An 18,938-nucleotide genomic window follows, 5' to 3' on the forward strand; every position below is an offset into this window, starting at 1 on the left:
CTGCTAACCACCAGTTCAGTAGTTCGAATCCACCAGCTACTTCGGAGGAAAAGGATGACACACTCGGCCCTGTAAAGATTTAGAGCCTCAGAAACCTCAGAAAGGGGTTGTTTTACTCTGTCCTGTCTGGTCTCTATGAGTCCGAATTGACTACATGGCAGGGAATTTGGAATTTGTTTACTCTCAGAAAACTACTGCAATGGAGTGATAGATTCTTTACAAGGAAATATTTGTAAAGACTGGTAGAATTATATTTAAGGTTAAGTGGGATCACAAATAAATTAGTACTTTGAAAATATTCATGAATCATTATCATCTATGGTGAGGAATTCGCATTCCTTTATTGAAGGAAAATCTGATTTAATGCATTTTTGTCTTTAATTCACTTCCTAATTTTAACAGATTAAAATACAAAGTGCTATGCATGGTTTTCTGGTGATGTAGTGGATTTGCTTTGCGCTGCTCAAAATCACTACCCATTCCAGGGGAGAATGATGAGGTTTTCTAATCTGGTGAAAAAGTACCTCCTCGGGAACCCACCTGGGCAGTTCCACCCTGTCTTATAGTGCCGCTATGAGTTGGCAGGGACTTGATGACAATGAGGTGCATAGAATGTTTTGTTGGTTAATGGTTTTCAATTTTCTTATAGATAGTCTACATGGGCTGGTGTGAAGCACGGGAGCAGGATCACCTTCAGGAGAAGATGTATTCTCCAGTATTTCTCGCCCTTAGGGGTTCAAGTCTTTACAAGTTTTTGGCACCTCCAGTAAGAATTTCTATGTTATCTTATTTATTTGTTGGGCGTTGATGCAATATTTGACATCTACTTAACAGTACTTCATAGCATATAGTCAATACATTTTGAAGTTCCGATACAAGAAAAAAATAGAAAGTAATTCAAATGTGTGTAAAAATATGACCTGATCCTAAATAATTGCTTTATCACTTTTGAATATTCTACAAGAGAATTTCCCTTTAAAGAAATATTGGACCTCTGAAAAATAATGGACCAAATTGTAATATTGTTAAAAATTCAATGAAGACTTTGGAAAGGTGATTAAAAACATTTGTAAATTACAAAATTAATTTTGTAATTAAGTTCATAAATATAGGGAATTAGTATATAAAGAAAAGATTAAAATAGAGTAATCAATTTTGAAGATGCTTTAGAAATGTTACATTTATCAATTCTTTGTCATCAAGGGGGTTTAAGGAGCCTTATAAATTTGTTTCGTACTTTTAATTATTGGTGGTACATTTTAAACTTACATTTATTATTAGCATGTAATAATTGCTGACCATCAAATTTATATAATCATGTTCTGATAGTGTTGAATTTATCTTAACCTAAGCCAAATTTTTGTTAAAAGTTAAAAGTTCAGAATGGAGGAATTTCCTTGACAAAATTAGAAATATATCCGGGCAACTATCATTATGACCATTGAAATATCTTTATCTCTATTGTACAGATCTGTCTAAATAAAATAAATACAATTTTTGATGATCTCTAGTAATCTATGTTTTAACAACTGGACTGACACTATATAGAAAGATAAATATTTATTGCCACTTAAAATCTTGCTTTTGGAAATATGAATGTTGCATAATAGTGGACTAAAATATGTATTTAATATAAATATAAAATTCTAGACCTAATAGGTGTATTCATGCAGGGTCTAAGAATTAGGGAACTTGTTTTACTGATCAAAACTTTATGCATGGAAATTCTTTAGAATAATTTCACAATAGAAAAATACATAACACAATTGATAAACATATAACCTATTGATGTTCAACTTACTATGTACCATATTACGTAAATAAAAGAAAGAAGAAAATATGGGATATTTGTGTAAGATTAATGAAGTTATTTTCTCCTCTCCTAAGGTGACCACTTGGGATTGGACCCGCGCTGAGAAAACATTTTCCATTTATGAAATTATGTGCAAGATTCTCAAGGTATGATCAATAAGTAATGATTATTTTAATGATATGTACTCAGAAAGCCTGGGTTCCTATCATATATATAAAATATATATTTCATAAGAGCAAGAACTATGTATATAAGCCAAAAGCAATAGACAAAACAATAAGAATACTCAGTACCTCACAGTATCCCAGAGAGTTTGAAGATAGATTCTGCCTTTCTGCAGTAGGAGGGAAATAGATGGCAGGGAGACTACAGAAGAAAAGTAAAATCAATGAAAACAGTCTGAATTTAAACCTTGTCACTACACTCTTTGTTTTGCTGATTAAAATACAGAAAAATTCTGGGATTAGAAAATGTTGTAAGTATAAAAGACAAATGCAGATAAAAATAATTATTCTTTCATCTTTGAATTTAACCATCTCTTCAATATGCAAGAAGCACAAAATTGTCAGAAGTCAAATTGCATTGATTCACAAAGGCTTCTCCCTTTTTCTAAAAGAAAGGCTCATATTTATTAAAAAATACCAACAATGGCCATTTTAATCCATTTTTACAGTTTCATTTAATTGAACTGTTTTTGAGAATACATATTACAGAGCAGGCATATTCAACATTGTCTACATTTATGATTCAGGGATACTGACTACATTCTTCAAGTTCCACAACCATGATCCCCCTGCTGTCCTAGGCTATTCCTCCCCTCTGAACATTATTAAATTTTTATATAAACTCTTATCTAAATTTTGAGTAAATTTCCTATCTAATATTTTGTTACTGTTGTAAATTGAATTCCATATAAATATCTATTAAAAGAGCATGGTTTTCAAGGCATACATTCCTCATTGATTTAGCTGAATTATTCTTTGGTTTTAAGAAAACTTCAAGGGGTATTTCTGATTTAAGACAATGTTCAAAGACTATTTCATAGATCCAGAAAGTCTGAATTTCATGGGAATTTGAAATTGTGTTTTTCATTCCTACTATTTTATTAGCCTACAGAATATTCTGTAGAACTTTGACCAAAGAGTTCAATGATAGCACCCAGGCACCATCCAACTCATAATCTAATGGAACATCCAAGTGGGTTTGCCTAGTTATGCTTCGTGCTTATTTTTCACCTACCAGGTCTTTTTCTGATGATTGTGTTCTTCAAAGCAGTCAAGCAGCTCTAGGAGACACATTTTCAATGCATTTTCATTCAGCTGCAATGACACAAGAAGTAGAGTCAAGAATAATAAGACGGAATTAAGTGGCCTAATGAATAAAGGTCTTCATAGTCATGAACAGTATTCAGTTCACATTTTAATCATTTTTCAGAGTACAAGTCAGGGATATTAATGAATTTCCCATCACAAAAATATAACCACTACTATTTACAAATTATTTTTTTCAACAAAAAAGAAACCCCTTAAGTAGCAATTCTCTATTTCTTCCATTCAACTGTCATCGGAAACTGCTTATTAATTTAGTTTCTGTGCATGTTATACTCGTTATTTCACATTTGAGATCATATCATGTTTATCATTTTGTATCTGGCTTGTTTCATTCAGCATGATATTTTTAAGGTTCATTCATGCATAGGAATGTGTCAGTATTCATAAACTTTTGGGACTGCATGCTATTTTAATGTATGTTCCTCTATTGATGGGTGGGTGGGTTGTTTACTCATTTGGATTATGGTGAAAATCGTTCAGTGAACCTTTATGTCACAGGATTTGTACAATTAGAAATCATGAATAATTCTGTAAATGTTCTAGTGATCTTTCTGGGCATTTTTGTAAGAGCCAAACAGGAGTAATCTTTATTTACTTTCTGTTCTAGAGCTTGGATGTTTGAAAGCACATCATACTGACAATGAAATCATTGCTTAACATTGACCTTCCTTGTGCAACCAAGGAGAACCTAAAACCTTGAATTTTGTTTCTTACTTCTGTTCTACCTAAGCCTTTGGTAGGTTAGGAAATGTCAGAACATTTCAAATGCACCGCAAAGGTAGAGAAAGAACAACTGATTACATTCAGATGAATTGTCCTTCCTCTCAGTGTCAGTGGGAATAATGCTGGAACATTGCGTTGGTTATGAGTTAATTGTGTTTTGGCAACAGTTAAAAGATGTATTAGCATCTGAGGGAAGTTCCTTATCCAACTCGTTCATAGCTCTCGAATTGTATTCTTTTCTTTCTGTTTTTAAAAAGAAGTCTAGCAAATTAAGAAAGAAAGGAGAGGAAGAAATTCTGAAACTACCACTGCACCATATTAGTTTAATTATCCATGTTTTAGTCCAATGCTAATATTTTTACATAGTAATGATACATCAAGTTTTACTATATCCTGATTTGGGTCAGGTATACTTTTGTCTTCCAAGTCAATAGACCCATTAAAATTTGTTTAGTCATTTCCTTAATTTTGGGCATTTCAGGGGGATTTCTCAATAACAGCTAACAATAAAACAAGTAGCTTCCATTTGTTTCTCTTCTCATAAATACCAATGAAACATCTTTTCATTTACATGGCCAATAATTAGAGTGTTTACTCTATGGCAGGTAATCTTGTAAGCAATGATTATATGTCAGGGGAAAAGTTTACATGAATATAAAGTTTGTCTTGGGTTCATGGTAGGGGAAACCTGATAAAATCATTAAAACTCATAAAGACTTTAGTTTGATAAAAGCAAGGATGTACACATAAAAGTCTGTAGCCCCAAAAACCTCACCAGGAATCATTATGAATCAGAATTGACTTAATCACAATAGGCTTGCTATTGTGGGGAAATGTAGCTGGAACAACTCTCTCTCCTTTGTCAGTGTGTTTGCTTGTTCCTATGGTCTTAAACAGAATATATATATATATATATATATATATATATATATATATATATATATATATATATATACACAAAGCAAAGATGACGCTCTGATGACAAGGTGTGTTTCATGAAACTATCATATTTTCAATTGGCCATCAGCATAAAAACCCTAGGAAACAGAACAGCAAGACTGAAGAAGGATTGATATATTTAAATTGTAGTATTGGCAAAAAACAACAAGAAGTAAAGAATAGGCCATGCTGTCAAAGTAGGAATAAAACCATCCTTTAAAAAATTTAACCAGAAAGTTTCAAAAAATGTAGGCTATCAAGTCTTGAGCTTGCTCACTTTAGACATATTGCCAAGCAAGATCAATCATTAGATAGGTTTGGTAGGCTAGAGGGTAAAGAAAAGGAGGGATACCCTCAGAATTGACACAATATTTGAGACAATTGACTCAGACATACTACCATTAATTAAGAGTACCTCTATAGGGCAAACTCCTGGCTTAGGTATGCAGATAGAATGCCAACCACACAGACTCTGGAAATATGATTTAGTAATTGAAGAAACCTTCTGTCTTCATTCTGAGTGATAGGAACTCTATAGGCCCAGGCAGTCGTAGGGTTTCCTAGTTAAATCTTTACAGGAACAGACAGCCTTATATTTAATATTATTTTTACCTCTAAAATGCCATTTTGCATACAAGAGATCTCTAAATATGAAAAAGTGTATGGGATGTGCATATATCATAATCTGATTAAAATGAAAGCAAAATAAATACAAAGATAAAATTTGAATACAAATTAAAATGATATGAAAATGTATACACAGTATACAAAAATATATAAAGACAATGCAATATTTTAAATACTACTTGGTAATCAGTGTTTCTTTATATTATTATTAGATAAGTATTAAATACTTTTAGAGATTAAATATCCCTCCACATGTCCTTAATATATAGACGTATTTTCTATATATTTTGCTTTATGCTTTTTTTCAGACTGGTTGTTTCTGGCTATTGTGAAACTCAGTTTATTATTCTCCTCACATTTTTACCCAGTAAGCAATATAGTTCATATAGGTCAGATGTGAGCAAAGCAGGAAAGTACAACGCTTTTTAATAAATCTACATAACCAACTTTAAGAACTCAGGTGCCCTGACCCAAGCCATGGTATATTCAATTGCCCCACATGCATGTAAAAGTTGGACATTGAATAGGAAGACAAAAATCAAAAATGATGCATTTTGAATTATGGTGTGGGCGAAGAATACTAAAAGTACCTTGAAATGCCAAAAGAACAAACAGATCTGTCTTTGAAAAAGGAAAACAAGAGTCCTCTTTAGAGGCAAAGATGGCAAGACTTCATGTCCCGTACTGTTTGACATGTAGTCAGGAGAGACCAGTCACTGGAGAAGGACAGCATGCTTGCTAAAGTAGCTGGGCAGTGAAAAAGAGGAAGATTTGTACAATACAGATTGTCACAGTAACTACATCGACGGACTCAAAAATAAGAACAGTTGTGAGGATGCCACAGGACTGGGCAGTTTGTCATGTTGTACATGGGGTAACTATGAGTCAGAAGTGACTCCAGGTACCTAACAACACACCTACGGATCTCTTAATCTCTCATTATTAAAACTAGGAAGAGGAGGATGTTGTATATACAGCATCTTCCAAAATGAAATTGTCAGTGATAGTCAAATTCATTTTGAAGATATTTTAGTAATAGCAATTCAAAAGAATAAAATAAATGCTATTTGCTTTTCATGTTCTCACACAGAACTTGCTACAAATCTTTTGAAGACTCAGTTTTGTTTTTACAAAACCAAGCCCTTCCTAATGGGCTTCATCATCTTGATTCCTGCACAAAGGTATATGAATCTGCAGAAAGTTATGAATATAGTGTAATGTCATGTGAATTTTAGCAAAGAATTAAAAATAATTGAACATCATGAAAACCAAACCTTCTGGATCTGTGGAATATGGATAAATTCTGAAACTACAGTTTTTTTGTTTATTTGTTTTTCTCTTTTAAGATTTATCTTTATTGAATAAAATAGATGCATTAGACTGGGTTGTCTAGAAAAACAAATTCAGAGACATACAAATGTGTGTGAGAGAGAGCTTCACAGGGGAAAACATCTCAGCCCTCACCACATCAAGTCCACAAGTATACTTTAGCCCGTATGTCTGACACTAGTCTATAAATTCCTCTTCAGAATCACGCAGCACATGCAATGATGCTGAATACAGGAGATTATAGGCCAGTGAGTGAAAAGTCTTGTGGATCCGTGGAAGCATCTCAGCACTGGTGTGGGCTACAGGTCTACTCCAGCTCTCTGAGTGTGGCTCCTCAATGGGAAAGTGATGCTGAAGAGAGTGTGGCCCACCTCCAAGAAGAAAGAGAGGAAGTTCCCAGAATCATAGTGTGAAGGCCATACCCACAGGAAAGCATCATCAGGCTTTGACCTGATTGATAGAGTAGACTCCACCCCTGTACTTTTTTATCAAGTTGACATGAAATTATGTAACTACCACAATGGACAACAGCAACGAAAAAGATACAACACAATGCTGCTATTTATGTTACGTGAAGAAACCATTTGGAGAAGGAAGCTGAATGCTTACACAATTCAAAGATGGCAGTCAATGTCCAGAATTGTACACAAAGGAACAGTTAAGTTACTGGATGCTCTGCTCTGTGTATATTCGGAACCAAAGCAGCAAAATAAAATAATTTTTTAACCAATAATATAAATATTATTATATTACTTATATAATAATGTATAGAATTATATATATTGACTCAAGTTGCTGCGGTATGCACAATTTTTTTTTCAGATTCTATTTTCTGCATGAAACAATGCATACTAATCTACACAGACTAGGAAGAGCAGTGGTAGGATTCTATCCTACGATATGGGAGACCACAGTTTCACTGCTGGTAATTCCACCATGTGTGGAACCACCACCCATCTCACAGTGGAGATTGAGTTGTTGCCTGAATGCTGAACTGGTTTCAGAGGGAGGTTTCCAGACTAAAATAGACCAGAAAGAAGGACTGGCGATCTAGTCCCCTAAATCAGCCAAAGATAATCTTTCGGCTCACCAGGATTTAGATCCCAGTCTACATGAACTTGTCTGGCTTTAAGGGTCAACTGGATAGCAAGCAACTGGAAGAATACAGAAAATGGGTCAAGGCAAAGTGTTGCAAACAAAAATCTGCTAAAGATGGTTGATCTCTGAACATTTCAGACAGCGCCCTCTGATTCAACCTCTCTTCTTGTCTTCCTTTTTCTACAAGCCCTCAGTTTGACCCATGTGTTAGAGGAAACCAGTCTCCCAAAGCCGAGGACAGTAGGCGCAATTGTACGGACACCATGTATAAAGATCATAGAAAACTCAAAGAGGATAGGGAATACAATAAAGGAGTCAGACACATTTTATGGTCACATGCTCACCTCAGCGCCTCTTGATTGTCCACGTGGAACAGGGAGAATAGAGAGAAAATTTACCACCTTGGGACAGTTATGGGTAGACATAAAACATGCATATTCCGTAGTTACATGTATCAGAAGATGGGGAGTTTTGACATTAAGGTCCCTGAGTTCACAGGTGAGGAAACCTAATACCTGCATTGGGGGAAGGTACGAGGTGTGGGTTGGGGAGGGCTGGGTGTCACACTGGGAAAAGAGAACAAAATGATGTCTGCTACTGTAGGGAGATATAATCAACCCTGTGCTCATTTTTTTAAATCATTTTATTGGGGGATCATACAACTCATCACAATCCATACATACATCCATTGTGCCAAGTGCATTTGTTGCCATCATCATTTTCAAAGCATTTTCTTTCTACTTGAGCCCTTGGTATCAGCTCCTTAGTTTCCCCCCTCCCTTCCCCATCCTCCCTCCTTCATGAACCCTTGATAATTTTAAAATTATTATTATGTTTTCATGTCCTACACTAACTGTCTCCCTTCACCTACTTTTCTGTTTTCCCTCCCCCTGGGAGGGAGTTATATGTAGACCCTTGTGATAGTTCCCCCTTTCTACCCCACCTTTCCCTCCCCTCCTAGTATCACTAATGTCATTACTGGTCCTGAGGGGTTTATCTGTCTTGGATTCCCTGTGTTTCCAGTTCTTATCTGTACCCAGGTACATGCTCTGGTCTAGCTGGATTGGTAAGGGAAAATTGGGGTCATGATAGTATGGGGGAGGAAGCATTAAAGGACTAGCAGGGGTCCTCAAACTTTTAAAACAGGGAGTCAGTTCACTGTCCCTCAGACCTGCTGGAGGGCCAGACTATAGTTAAAAAAAACACTATGAACAAATTCCTGTACACACTACACATATCTTATTTTGAAGTAAAAAAAATGGGGCAAAAACACCTGGTGGGCTGCATGTGGCCTGTGAGCCATAGTTTCAGGACACCTGGACTAGAGGAAATTTGTATGTTTCATTGGTGTTACACTGCACACTGACTGGCTTATTTCCTCCCCGTGACCCTTCTGTAAGGGGATGTACAATTGCCTACAGATGGGCTTTGGGTCTCCACTCTGAACTCCCCCTCATTCACAATTATATGATTTTTTTGTTCTTGGTGTGATCCCATTGACACTACCTCAAGATCACACAGGCTGGTGTGTTTCTTCCATGTGAACTTTGTTGCTTCTCAGCTAGATGGCCGCTAGTTTATCTTCAAGTCTTTAAGACCCCAGAGGGTATATCTTTTGATAGCCAGGCATCATCAGCTTCCTTCACCACATTTGCTGATGCACCCGTTTTGTCTTCAGCAATCATGCCAGAAAGGTGAGCATCATGGAATGCCAGGTTAATAGAACAGTGTTCTTGCATTCAGGGAGCACTTGAAGTAGAGCTCCAATGTCCATCTGCTGCCTTAGTACTAAACATATAAATAAGTGCACATAGATCTATTTCTACCTCCTCATATATATATTTACATATGTACAAGCCTGTATTTAGACCTCTATAAATGCCCTTTGCCTCCTAGTTCTTTCCTGTATTTCCTTTTACTTTCCTCTTGTCCCACCATCATGTTCAGCCTTCATTTGGGTTTCAGTAATTCCTCTTGGTTACATTGCCCTTGATCCAGCCCTACCAGGTCTCCTACACCCTCCTCATCCTCAATTTTAGATCAGTTGTTGTTCCCTTGTCCCTGGGTTTGTTAACACCCACTGCCTTTAAGGCCGCATAGTGGTTAGGGGAGAATCTGTGGTGATGTCATTTAAAGCAGGATAATGTACTTGGATTTTACCTCTAACTTACCAAAGTGGAGGCTTTCCTACCGTGGACTATAAGGCTTCCAGACCCCCTCTGCTATAAGTTAGTCCTCATCACGTTTCCCTCCAAGTTAGTTCCCCTCATCCATGGTCCTCAAATGAAGCTTCCTATTGCCCCCGAGTCTCTGAAATATGACACAGAGTGAGAATGCAGGGGAGACCAAGTCCAACCATCTGTTCCCACATTAACCCACAGTAGTATAACAGGAGGGAAGGACCCACAATGAACACATCTTCAGAACTGTGCAAGTACAATTCAATTATATAAAATACATATAGGAATCATGGGCTCCTTTTGTAGTTTGTGGATTTGTTCATTGGTCATGGGCTAAAAATGAGGGGGGGTCACAGAAAAGGACATATGATCTCGACAGCAGAGTGCTTAGACTAGTTCTAGAGTTTCCCTGGTGACAGCGGTTACACAGTGTGTTTTACATTAAAAGTAACATTTTTTATGGTTTCTAGGGGTAGTCGAGGAGCCCTTGAGCCATAGTGGCTTCAGATACCTAAGGGACACAGTTCAAAACCACCAGCTGCTCCCAGAGAATACTAGGGCTTTCTGTTGCTGTAACAGTTCAAATGCCAGAACACCCCAGGGGCAGTCCAACCTGGTCCAGCAGGTTTGCCATGAGTCGGCACAGACACAATAGCAGTGAGTTGGTTTGTTTGTTTCGTTTTGTTTTTAATAGTTCTGCTCGTTAATTTTACAAGGTGAAGCAGGAGTTCTATGGATATCTCTTTCATCAGAAAAGCATTTATTTTAGTCTGTGACCTCTCAAGTACAGATTTTTAATTGTCTCATTTGTTCCTTTCAGTGGCAAATATGAAGAGCTTATCCAGGTTTTTATGTAAAAATCATTAGTTTCCCTTGTTTCTTATTAACATTAAGATGGAGACTCTTCTGATCTAGATACACCATTATTGTGTGTGTGTGTGTAAAGAGAGAGAGAGAGAGAGAGAAGATACTTAAGACAAAAAGAGGCATTTTTTCCTTCAAATAAAAAAATAGTAAAAACAGTTTTATGCCATGTAATTCGTGCACTATACAATTCAAGTGTATAAATGTATTTAAAAGAATCATGCAGCCATCACCACAACTGATTTTAGAACATTTACTTCACTCTTGTACCCTTTATTCTGTTTCCCATTTTCCCCAACCTCTTCTGCTATAACTCTAAGAAAGTAATAATCAAGCTACTGTCTCTATACATTTATTTATCCTGTATCTTATATTAAGAAAATTATCCCCCCCCAAAAAATTCAAAAAACAATCCAAACAAAACACAGAAAAATCACAATCCAAAAGAAAGCAGAACATACTTTTTAAATAGAACAACTTGAAAATAGGTCAAAAGAGAAAATAAATGATAAGGGGTTACTTTTTTAACCTAACTATATCTGCAGTAAGACACCTGGTGGCGTAATAAACAGCAACGTCATCAGCCCTAAAAACAACTCTGTGGAAGAAATATTCACCCGCCAAATTCCCAGCTATTTGGGGAAATCCAAAGGAATTGCTAGCTCAAGGAATCCAAAGGAATTGCTAGCTCAAGGACACCGCCAAGGCTGCTGCAAATGTGACCTGATTCAATGGCAGTGGCTGTGAGTTTGGGGTCTGCAGTCATCTACTTTCCAATGCACTCAGTTTGAGGGCATGGTCCCCACCTTGGTCAATTGTCAAGGGAATTCAAAGGAGGCTTAATCCATGTGTAAATTCTATTCGTGGGTTTTGGGCTTTCACTCTCAGCCACAGCCTTCTGCAAACGGAGTGTTCAAAATGTAGTTTCTAATCCTACGCTCTGCTCTTATCTTGGATTTGAATATCTACAATCCTTGGGTGATGCGGGCTGCTGCGGGCTCTCCTGAGGACATAGCTGGCACCTCACTTAGGTGGCTGCTAGTTTTAATACGCGCATTGAAGACCTCAGATGCTTTATATGCTTTGCTAAAGAACTCATGTTTTCTGTGATCACTTGATGAAAGCAAATACCTAGCAGGGCTACATCATACAAATAATTTTTCATAAACTATGGTATACATTTAGTGTGAGCTCTCTCTATAGATCATCTTAATCCACTTTAGAGGCAGCAAGTTCAGCCCCTTGCAAAATAATATCCGTAAGCTACAAGGGCCATTTAATAATTATAATAATAATACCATCAATATTAATCTAGCTAATGATATAGAATTTAAACTACTATTGAGAAAAATATATAATTTGTAAAGTATTTTAGATTAAAAGAGTGGAATGCAAACTTATATAGATTAAAATTTTAAATGATTTAAATGACACTGTTTAAGAAAATAATGAAGGTTAGATACAAGGCAAAAATTTCAATAAAGATCATTCACAAACACCAAAGTATGTGTGCAGCAATAAAGTATGTCACAAAAGCAAAGGAATGTGAAAAATAACAATTACTATATGGTAATCTTTATGGGGCAGCATTAAAAACAAAATATGTGAAATAAAGCCCAATTACTTCCAAATCCATGCAGGACTGTGGGATAGCAGTCATTTGGTTCTTACATTAGGGTATTTCCACTTAAATTCCAAAAGTGTATTTCAGTTATTTTAATCTTCAACAGGTATGTTTAAGGTAAATTCTAGTTCACTTGAGGAGGTTTCCAACTTACATAATTTTGATTTACCTCCAAAAGACATATGCTAAAATATAATTATCTTAAATCGAGATGTCTGGGTAGCCAAGGATTAATAAAAATTCTCAGTTCTAAAATGCATAATTAGCAACGTAATACAGTTTGTTATGGTCAAAACAGTCAAATGCCTTTGCATAGTCTATGAAACACAAGTAAACTTCTTTCTGCTTTGAGCCAAGATCCATCTGACAACAGCAATGATATCCCTTGTTTCACATCCTCTTCTGAATCTGACCCGAACCTCTGGAAGTTCCCTGGCAATGTACTGCTGTGACCATTGGGGAATGGTCTTAAGCGACATTTTACTTGCATGTGATATCAGCGATATCATTCTATAGTTTGAGAATCCTCTTGGTCACTTTTCTTTGCAATGGGCACACATATGGATATCTTCCAATTAGTTGGTCAAGTAACTGTCTTCGAAATTTCTTGGCATAGACAAATGAGCGTTTCCAGTGCTTCTTCAGCTTGCTGAAACATTTCAATGGGTATTCCATCAATTCCTGGAACCTTGTTTCTGACTAATTTATTCAGTGCAGTTTGAGCTTATTCGCTCGGCACAGTTGATCCGTGCTCATGTTCTACCTCCTGAAATGGTAGACTGTCGACTAGTACTTTGTGGTGCAGTGACTCCACGTATTCTTTCTATCTTCTGTTGATGTTTCCTGCATCAGTCAATATTTTGCCTGTAGAATCTTTTGAAATTGAATTTTGAGGCTTGAATTTTTTCTTGACTTCTTTCAGTTCAGAAATGCTGAGCCTGTTGTACGTTTTTGGTTTTCTAATTTTGTTACAGTGCTTGGCTTTGGGTCTTCTAATTACCTTTGAAATTTCCTATTCAGCTCCTTAACCTCATGCTCTTTTCCATTTGCTTTAGCTGCTCTACAATTAGGAGCAAGTTTTAGAGGCTCTTGTGACTTACACTTTGATCTTTTCTTTCTGTCTTGCCTGAGTTTTAAATAACTTTTTGCTTTCTCATGAATGATGTTCTTGATGTCCTCCCACAGCTCATGAGATCTTCTGTCATTAGTGTTCAATGTGTCAAATCTGTTCTTGGGATGCCCTCAGAAATTTAGGTGGAACAAACTCCAGGTTGTGTTTTGACTCTCTTTTATTGCTGTTCTTCAGTCTTGTGCTGAGTTTCCATATGAGCAATTGATGATCAGTTCCACAGTGGGCCTGTGGTCTGATTTTAATGCTGCTGATATTGAGCTTCTCCATGCTGTCTTATCACAGATGTAGTAAATCTGATTTCTGTGTATTGCCTCTGGGGAAGTCCATGTGTATAGTTCCTTTTGTGTTGCTGAAAAAAAAGGTATTTACTATGAACAAATTGTTGGTTTTTCAATATTCTGTCATGTGGTCTCAGCTTCGTTTCTATTACCAAAACAATATTTTCCAACTATTGTTCCTTCCTTTGTTTCCAACTTTTGCATTTCAATTGCTAATAATAATCAATGCATCTTGAATGCATGCTTGATCAAATTTTGACTGATGCCATTGCTTTTTAAAATTGTCTCCACTTAAGTTTTTAATCCACAGAAGTCTGCATTTCACTATTTTAATGGAAAAACCTTTCCTAAACAGATATAATATTTTCCTCAATAGTAGTTTAAATGCTATACCATTGGCTAGATTATTATTAGAATTACCAAATAAATAAAGTTTGCTAATTAGGTGTTTTCCAAATTTCCTGGCCCAAATGAGTAGTTTCTAGTGCTTCATCAGCCTGTTGAAATATTTCAATTGATAGTCTTTCAATTCTGGGAGCCTTGCTTTTGGCTAATGCATTCAATGCCTCTTGAACTTCTTCCTTCAGCACCACTGACTCTTGCTCATTTGGTGCCTACTGGAATGGCTGAATGTCTACCGAATCCTTTTGTACAGTGACTGTACCAAGGAGGACTAATAGTTACTCAGAATTACCAGTATCATGAACATTCCATTTTTCCAACTCACTGCTTAAGTATTCCCAATGAATATGTGAACTTCATTATTTTAAATACTACTTATAAGGTATTGGTTACACATTTATTTTTATCTCTCACTGCATTGCAAACACATACACTGCTTTTGAATGCTCCAGTATAAGAAATGTTTATCTTAAAATGTTCTCCAATACCCACATACCCATCTCATTAGTGACCATTTGCTTTTATATTGATCTAATCCCAAACCTTGCATTAACCACTGATCCTTTTTCTTAAGCCCCTTAGATCCATCAGCAAAAGATATGTCCCTTACCACCTTGCACTTCAACAGGGCCACCACATTGGTTGTTCTCATTGGCATTAAGGATGACAGACTCACCATCTCTCGCCTGGATTTCAGTCTTAATTCTTGACTCATATTATCGTTTAATATGACCCAAGGTTTTTTCCCCCAAAACCTCCTATCATACGTCTTTCTAGTATTCTACTATCTCCTTCTGCAACTCACTGCAATTTGGCTCTGGTGTGTCAACACCTTCTAATCCAGATGATTTGACATTACTGTCCTCCTCCCCCAAGTTTTCTTTGTTGCTCCATGACTTCATGCTTCTTCTGAAACACCGTGTCCTTAAGAAATAGTTTCCTGACAGTCTTCTATAAATGGCAAAGCTAGTACTTCAAAAATTCCTTTAACTGACCTTTTCACCGCCTGACATGTTATGGCTATTTGTTTTCTGGTCACTTTCTTATTAAAAACAAAGCCCCAAGAGGTTGGAATGTCATCTGTTTTTCTCAGTGATGAATACACAGGCAGAAACCAGTGCCCGGGATTCAGTGTGTATGCATATAAACTGAATAGCTACAATGAGTCATGGTAATAACCAAGAGTAAGATATTTTGTAAGGTAGTTGTGGATACATGCACTCTTGAACTCAGTTCAAAATGCTTGCCCAAATTAAAATTATTTTAATTTGTTTAAAAAACTATAGGGACAATGAAACATATAATTAGACAGGAACAAAGCCCTGGTGGTGTCATGGGTTGTGTTTTGGGCTGTTAACCACAGGGTCAGCAGTTTGAAACCACCAGCTAATCTGTGGGAGAAAGAAGAGGCTTTTTACTCCCATAAAGAAGTAGTATCTCAGAAACCTTCGGGGCATCTCTTCACTCATCAGTAGGCTCACTGAGGTCGGAATCAGCTGGATGACCCTGAAGTGTTGTGTTTTGATTGAACAGGACACTAATGAAAGTAGCGCCTTTTTTTGTATTAATCATTTTCTTGGGAGTTCTTACAGATATAACAATCCATAATTCACCCTGAATATATCTTCCCTCCTGTGTGGCCTTTCTGTGAGGGACTGTCCAATTACCTTACAGGTGGGTTCTGGGGCTCACTTTGTCCAGGCTCCTTCACATCTGTTTTATTGCTAGTTTTTTGAACTTCTGGAACCTATTTCAGTCGACAACTCATGATCGCACAGGGGAGTACCACTTTCTATAATCCCAACCCTTGATTAGCCCACGAACAATGAAACTAACGGCTTCCCTATCCAGTGCCATTCCACGATCTTTGGAGGATGAAAGTCATGTGATCCTGAGAGTCCTGACTAGCAAGATTTTGAAAATTGGTTCGTTAGTCTAATGCTCTTTTAAAACATGTTCAGCTTCATACCATTAACACAGAGGTGACTCGTTAGCATTAATTGACTGAGTTGGCCTAAAATTTCCTTTTTCACTTGGCAAAAATGTACAGGATTAATTTAGAGAGTGTTTGCTACCTAGAGTCCAGTTTTTAATTGATAGTCCACATTTCTTGTGTCTTCTCAGACACTTGACTAATACAGAATGTTAAGTGGGCAGGTTAATTTAGAGAGTTATTAGATAACTAAACCATGTTCCCTATAGGGAATGGTGTGTTACCTGGGTTTGTTTTTATAAAGAGAAAGCTGAACAATTGCTTGATACTCAAGGATATAAAGGGTTACTTTATAAAAATAGTAATAGCCATTTATTTTTAGTCTTAATAGAGAACCACATTAACAATAAATATAATACAAGTTGCTTTTATTTTAAAAAAAGAAAATCTCTATGCTTGAAAAAGAATCTCAATCTCAAAATCCGTTCAAATGATCAGTTTCTCCTTCTTGGTAAATAAATTTCACCCTAGGCATAAAACATATTCTCCAAAGCAGCCTCTAATTTTTAAACAATCTAAGAAAATACACAATAATTCCTATTCTGTGAGTAGGAAAATTGGTCTCAGAGAACTTAATCAATTCCCAATATTAGAAGGGTTAATTACAAGATTCAACACATTCATTTGCTAGTCATTCAACTGCACTTTGAATGTCAAGTACACCATCTATTCCAGTTCCCAGCATCAGCATCAGCCTTTTAAAGGAGAAGGGTGCTGATATCTGCTTTGCGGACTGAATTGATACATGCATATCCCTTATCAAAGTGATGGTTGTATAGTAATGCCATAATTCCATTTGTGGTTTCCATTATTATTAAGTGTCCTCAAGTCACTTCCAACTCACGGCAACCTGACAGGCCACAAGGTCATTTTCCATCCACACAATTGTTGCTGTTTGATCCATTGGTCTCAGTCACGGTGTCAATCCATCTCATTGAATGTCCCCCAGTTTTTCATTGACTCTCTAGTTCACTAGGTATAACATCTTTTCCCGGGGACTGGCACTTTCTAATAACTATCCAATGTAAACAAAACAAAGTCCTCCCTTCTTAGCAGCATTAGAGTTGTTCCTCTTTGTTCCTTTGGCAGTCCAGGGTTTGTGTATTCGATATTATCTGTCAACACTATGGTTTGGCTGAAAACAAAGCAGCCCTTGATTCTGTTGTGTTTCTTGTTTCCATGATTCAATACCTACTTACTGGCATCTGATGACAACTTTAACAAGAACTGTGAAGTGGAGTGGCAGGGAGACTCCTGTGGAGCGCTTTCCAGGATGATCTAGCTCTTCGAGGCTTGCAAGGAGGTCTGGTGGCATAGTGGGTTACTTGTGGGGCAGCAAGCCACAAACTGTGGGAGAAAGTGGCTTTCTGTCCCCATAAAGATTTACAGCCTCAAAATAAGTACAGTTCTGTCGGGTAACTATGAGTTGGATTCAACTCAGTGGCAGTGTTTTTGGTTTGTTTTTCCCCTAGGTCTCAAGTCAGTTATCATTCCTGGCTCATTTTTTTATGATTAAAGGGTTTATTAAGGAAATTAACAAGTTGTAATGCCAGTGAGAAATGTTCATGTTTGAGTTATTTATTAGGATATGTTATAGTGTTCTTTCAGGTCTAGTAATAAATGCCAAAAGGGACATACCACTCCACAATAAGCCTCAACTCAAAGGCATTCACTCAATCTCCAAGGATCAGGAAACTCAGCCACGCTGAATTAAGTGTACAGAGGCACCCCACTCCCGTAAGCCTCAGCCCAAGGGACCTCTGTTCCACTTCCATGGGTCAGCAAGTCCGGCTTCCCCAATTAAGTGCCCAGAAGCACCCACTGCAAGCCAGCCTCCTGCACAAAGGCAATCTTACTTGCTTCATGGGTTGGGAAGTCCATCACTCTGTGCTCTAGCTCCTGGTTCTGCTGCTGCCCCTCAGACGGTAGACCTGTTTTCTGGATCCAGGAGATTCACAGTGTGAAAATCTTGGGTAGAGGATGGGGTCCGTTCCTAGCTGTTGTTAGTAATGAAATCCCTCCTCCTTCTTAGAAGACTCATTTTATACACAGCAGGCTGGCATTACAGAAATTTCTGTTCATGATTACTCACAGGTGAATCCTATCACTAATTTTCCCCATCTTCTTATCAGACCCATGCAAGATAGGTCTTTTGGTGTGAGTTAGAGACTGTGCTAGAGGAGCCACAGTAAATTATTCCCAGACCCTGCATTGTTTGATTTCTTGGCTGTTCCTTCCATGAGCATTGATTGTGGATCTGTTAGGTAGCAAAATAGGGGTTGTTCATCTCCATGTCTAGGGGTCCCGTAGAGGAGGTAGGAAGCTGATAAAGCTGAAAGGGCATGCGCCAATTCACGCCCTTGAGCTTGGTGGGCTTAATTCAGTCAATGAGGTCAACCAGTACCATCAACCACGCCTCTGAGCAGAAGGCCCTAAAGAACCAGAACCTGGAGATGACCGCTCTCATTTTTCCATCTGGCCTCAGGCTGCCACATGGGCGTGCAGTGCCATGAGGGTACCTGTGTTCAGCTTACTGTCACACCTGAAACTGCTTCTAGTTTATAAAAACCCACTTGGATCACAAACCAGGTTTTAGTGTGAATTT

At 37.3% G+C, this 18,938-nt stretch overlaps 1 protein-coding gene across 2 annotated transcripts in view; it reads left to right on the forward strand.

Annotated features, from left to right (window-relative positions):
• SNTG1 (syntrophin gamma 1) overlaps nt 1–18,938 on the forward strand; it is a 233,717-nt gene that overhangs the window by 173,112 nt on the left and 41,667 nt on the right. For both annotated transcript variants that reach the window (XM_075550673.1, XM_075550674.1), the window contains exons 12-13: nt 650–766; nt 1,888–1,959. In XM_075550673.1, the coding sequence (XP_075406788.1) occupies nt 650–766; nt 1,888–1,959 (189 nt within the window). The remainder of the gene's footprint in view (nt 1–649; nt 767–1,887; nt 1,960–18,938) is intronic.

Source organism: Tenrec ecaudatus, chromosome 5 (assembly GCF_050624435.1).
Source record: "Tenrec ecaudatus isolate mTenEca1 chromosome 5, mTenEca1.hap1, whole genome shotgun sequence".
NCBI classification, from domain to species: Eukaryota; Metazoa; Chordata; class Mammalia; order Afrosoricida; family Tenrecidae; genus Tenrec; species Tenrec ecaudatus.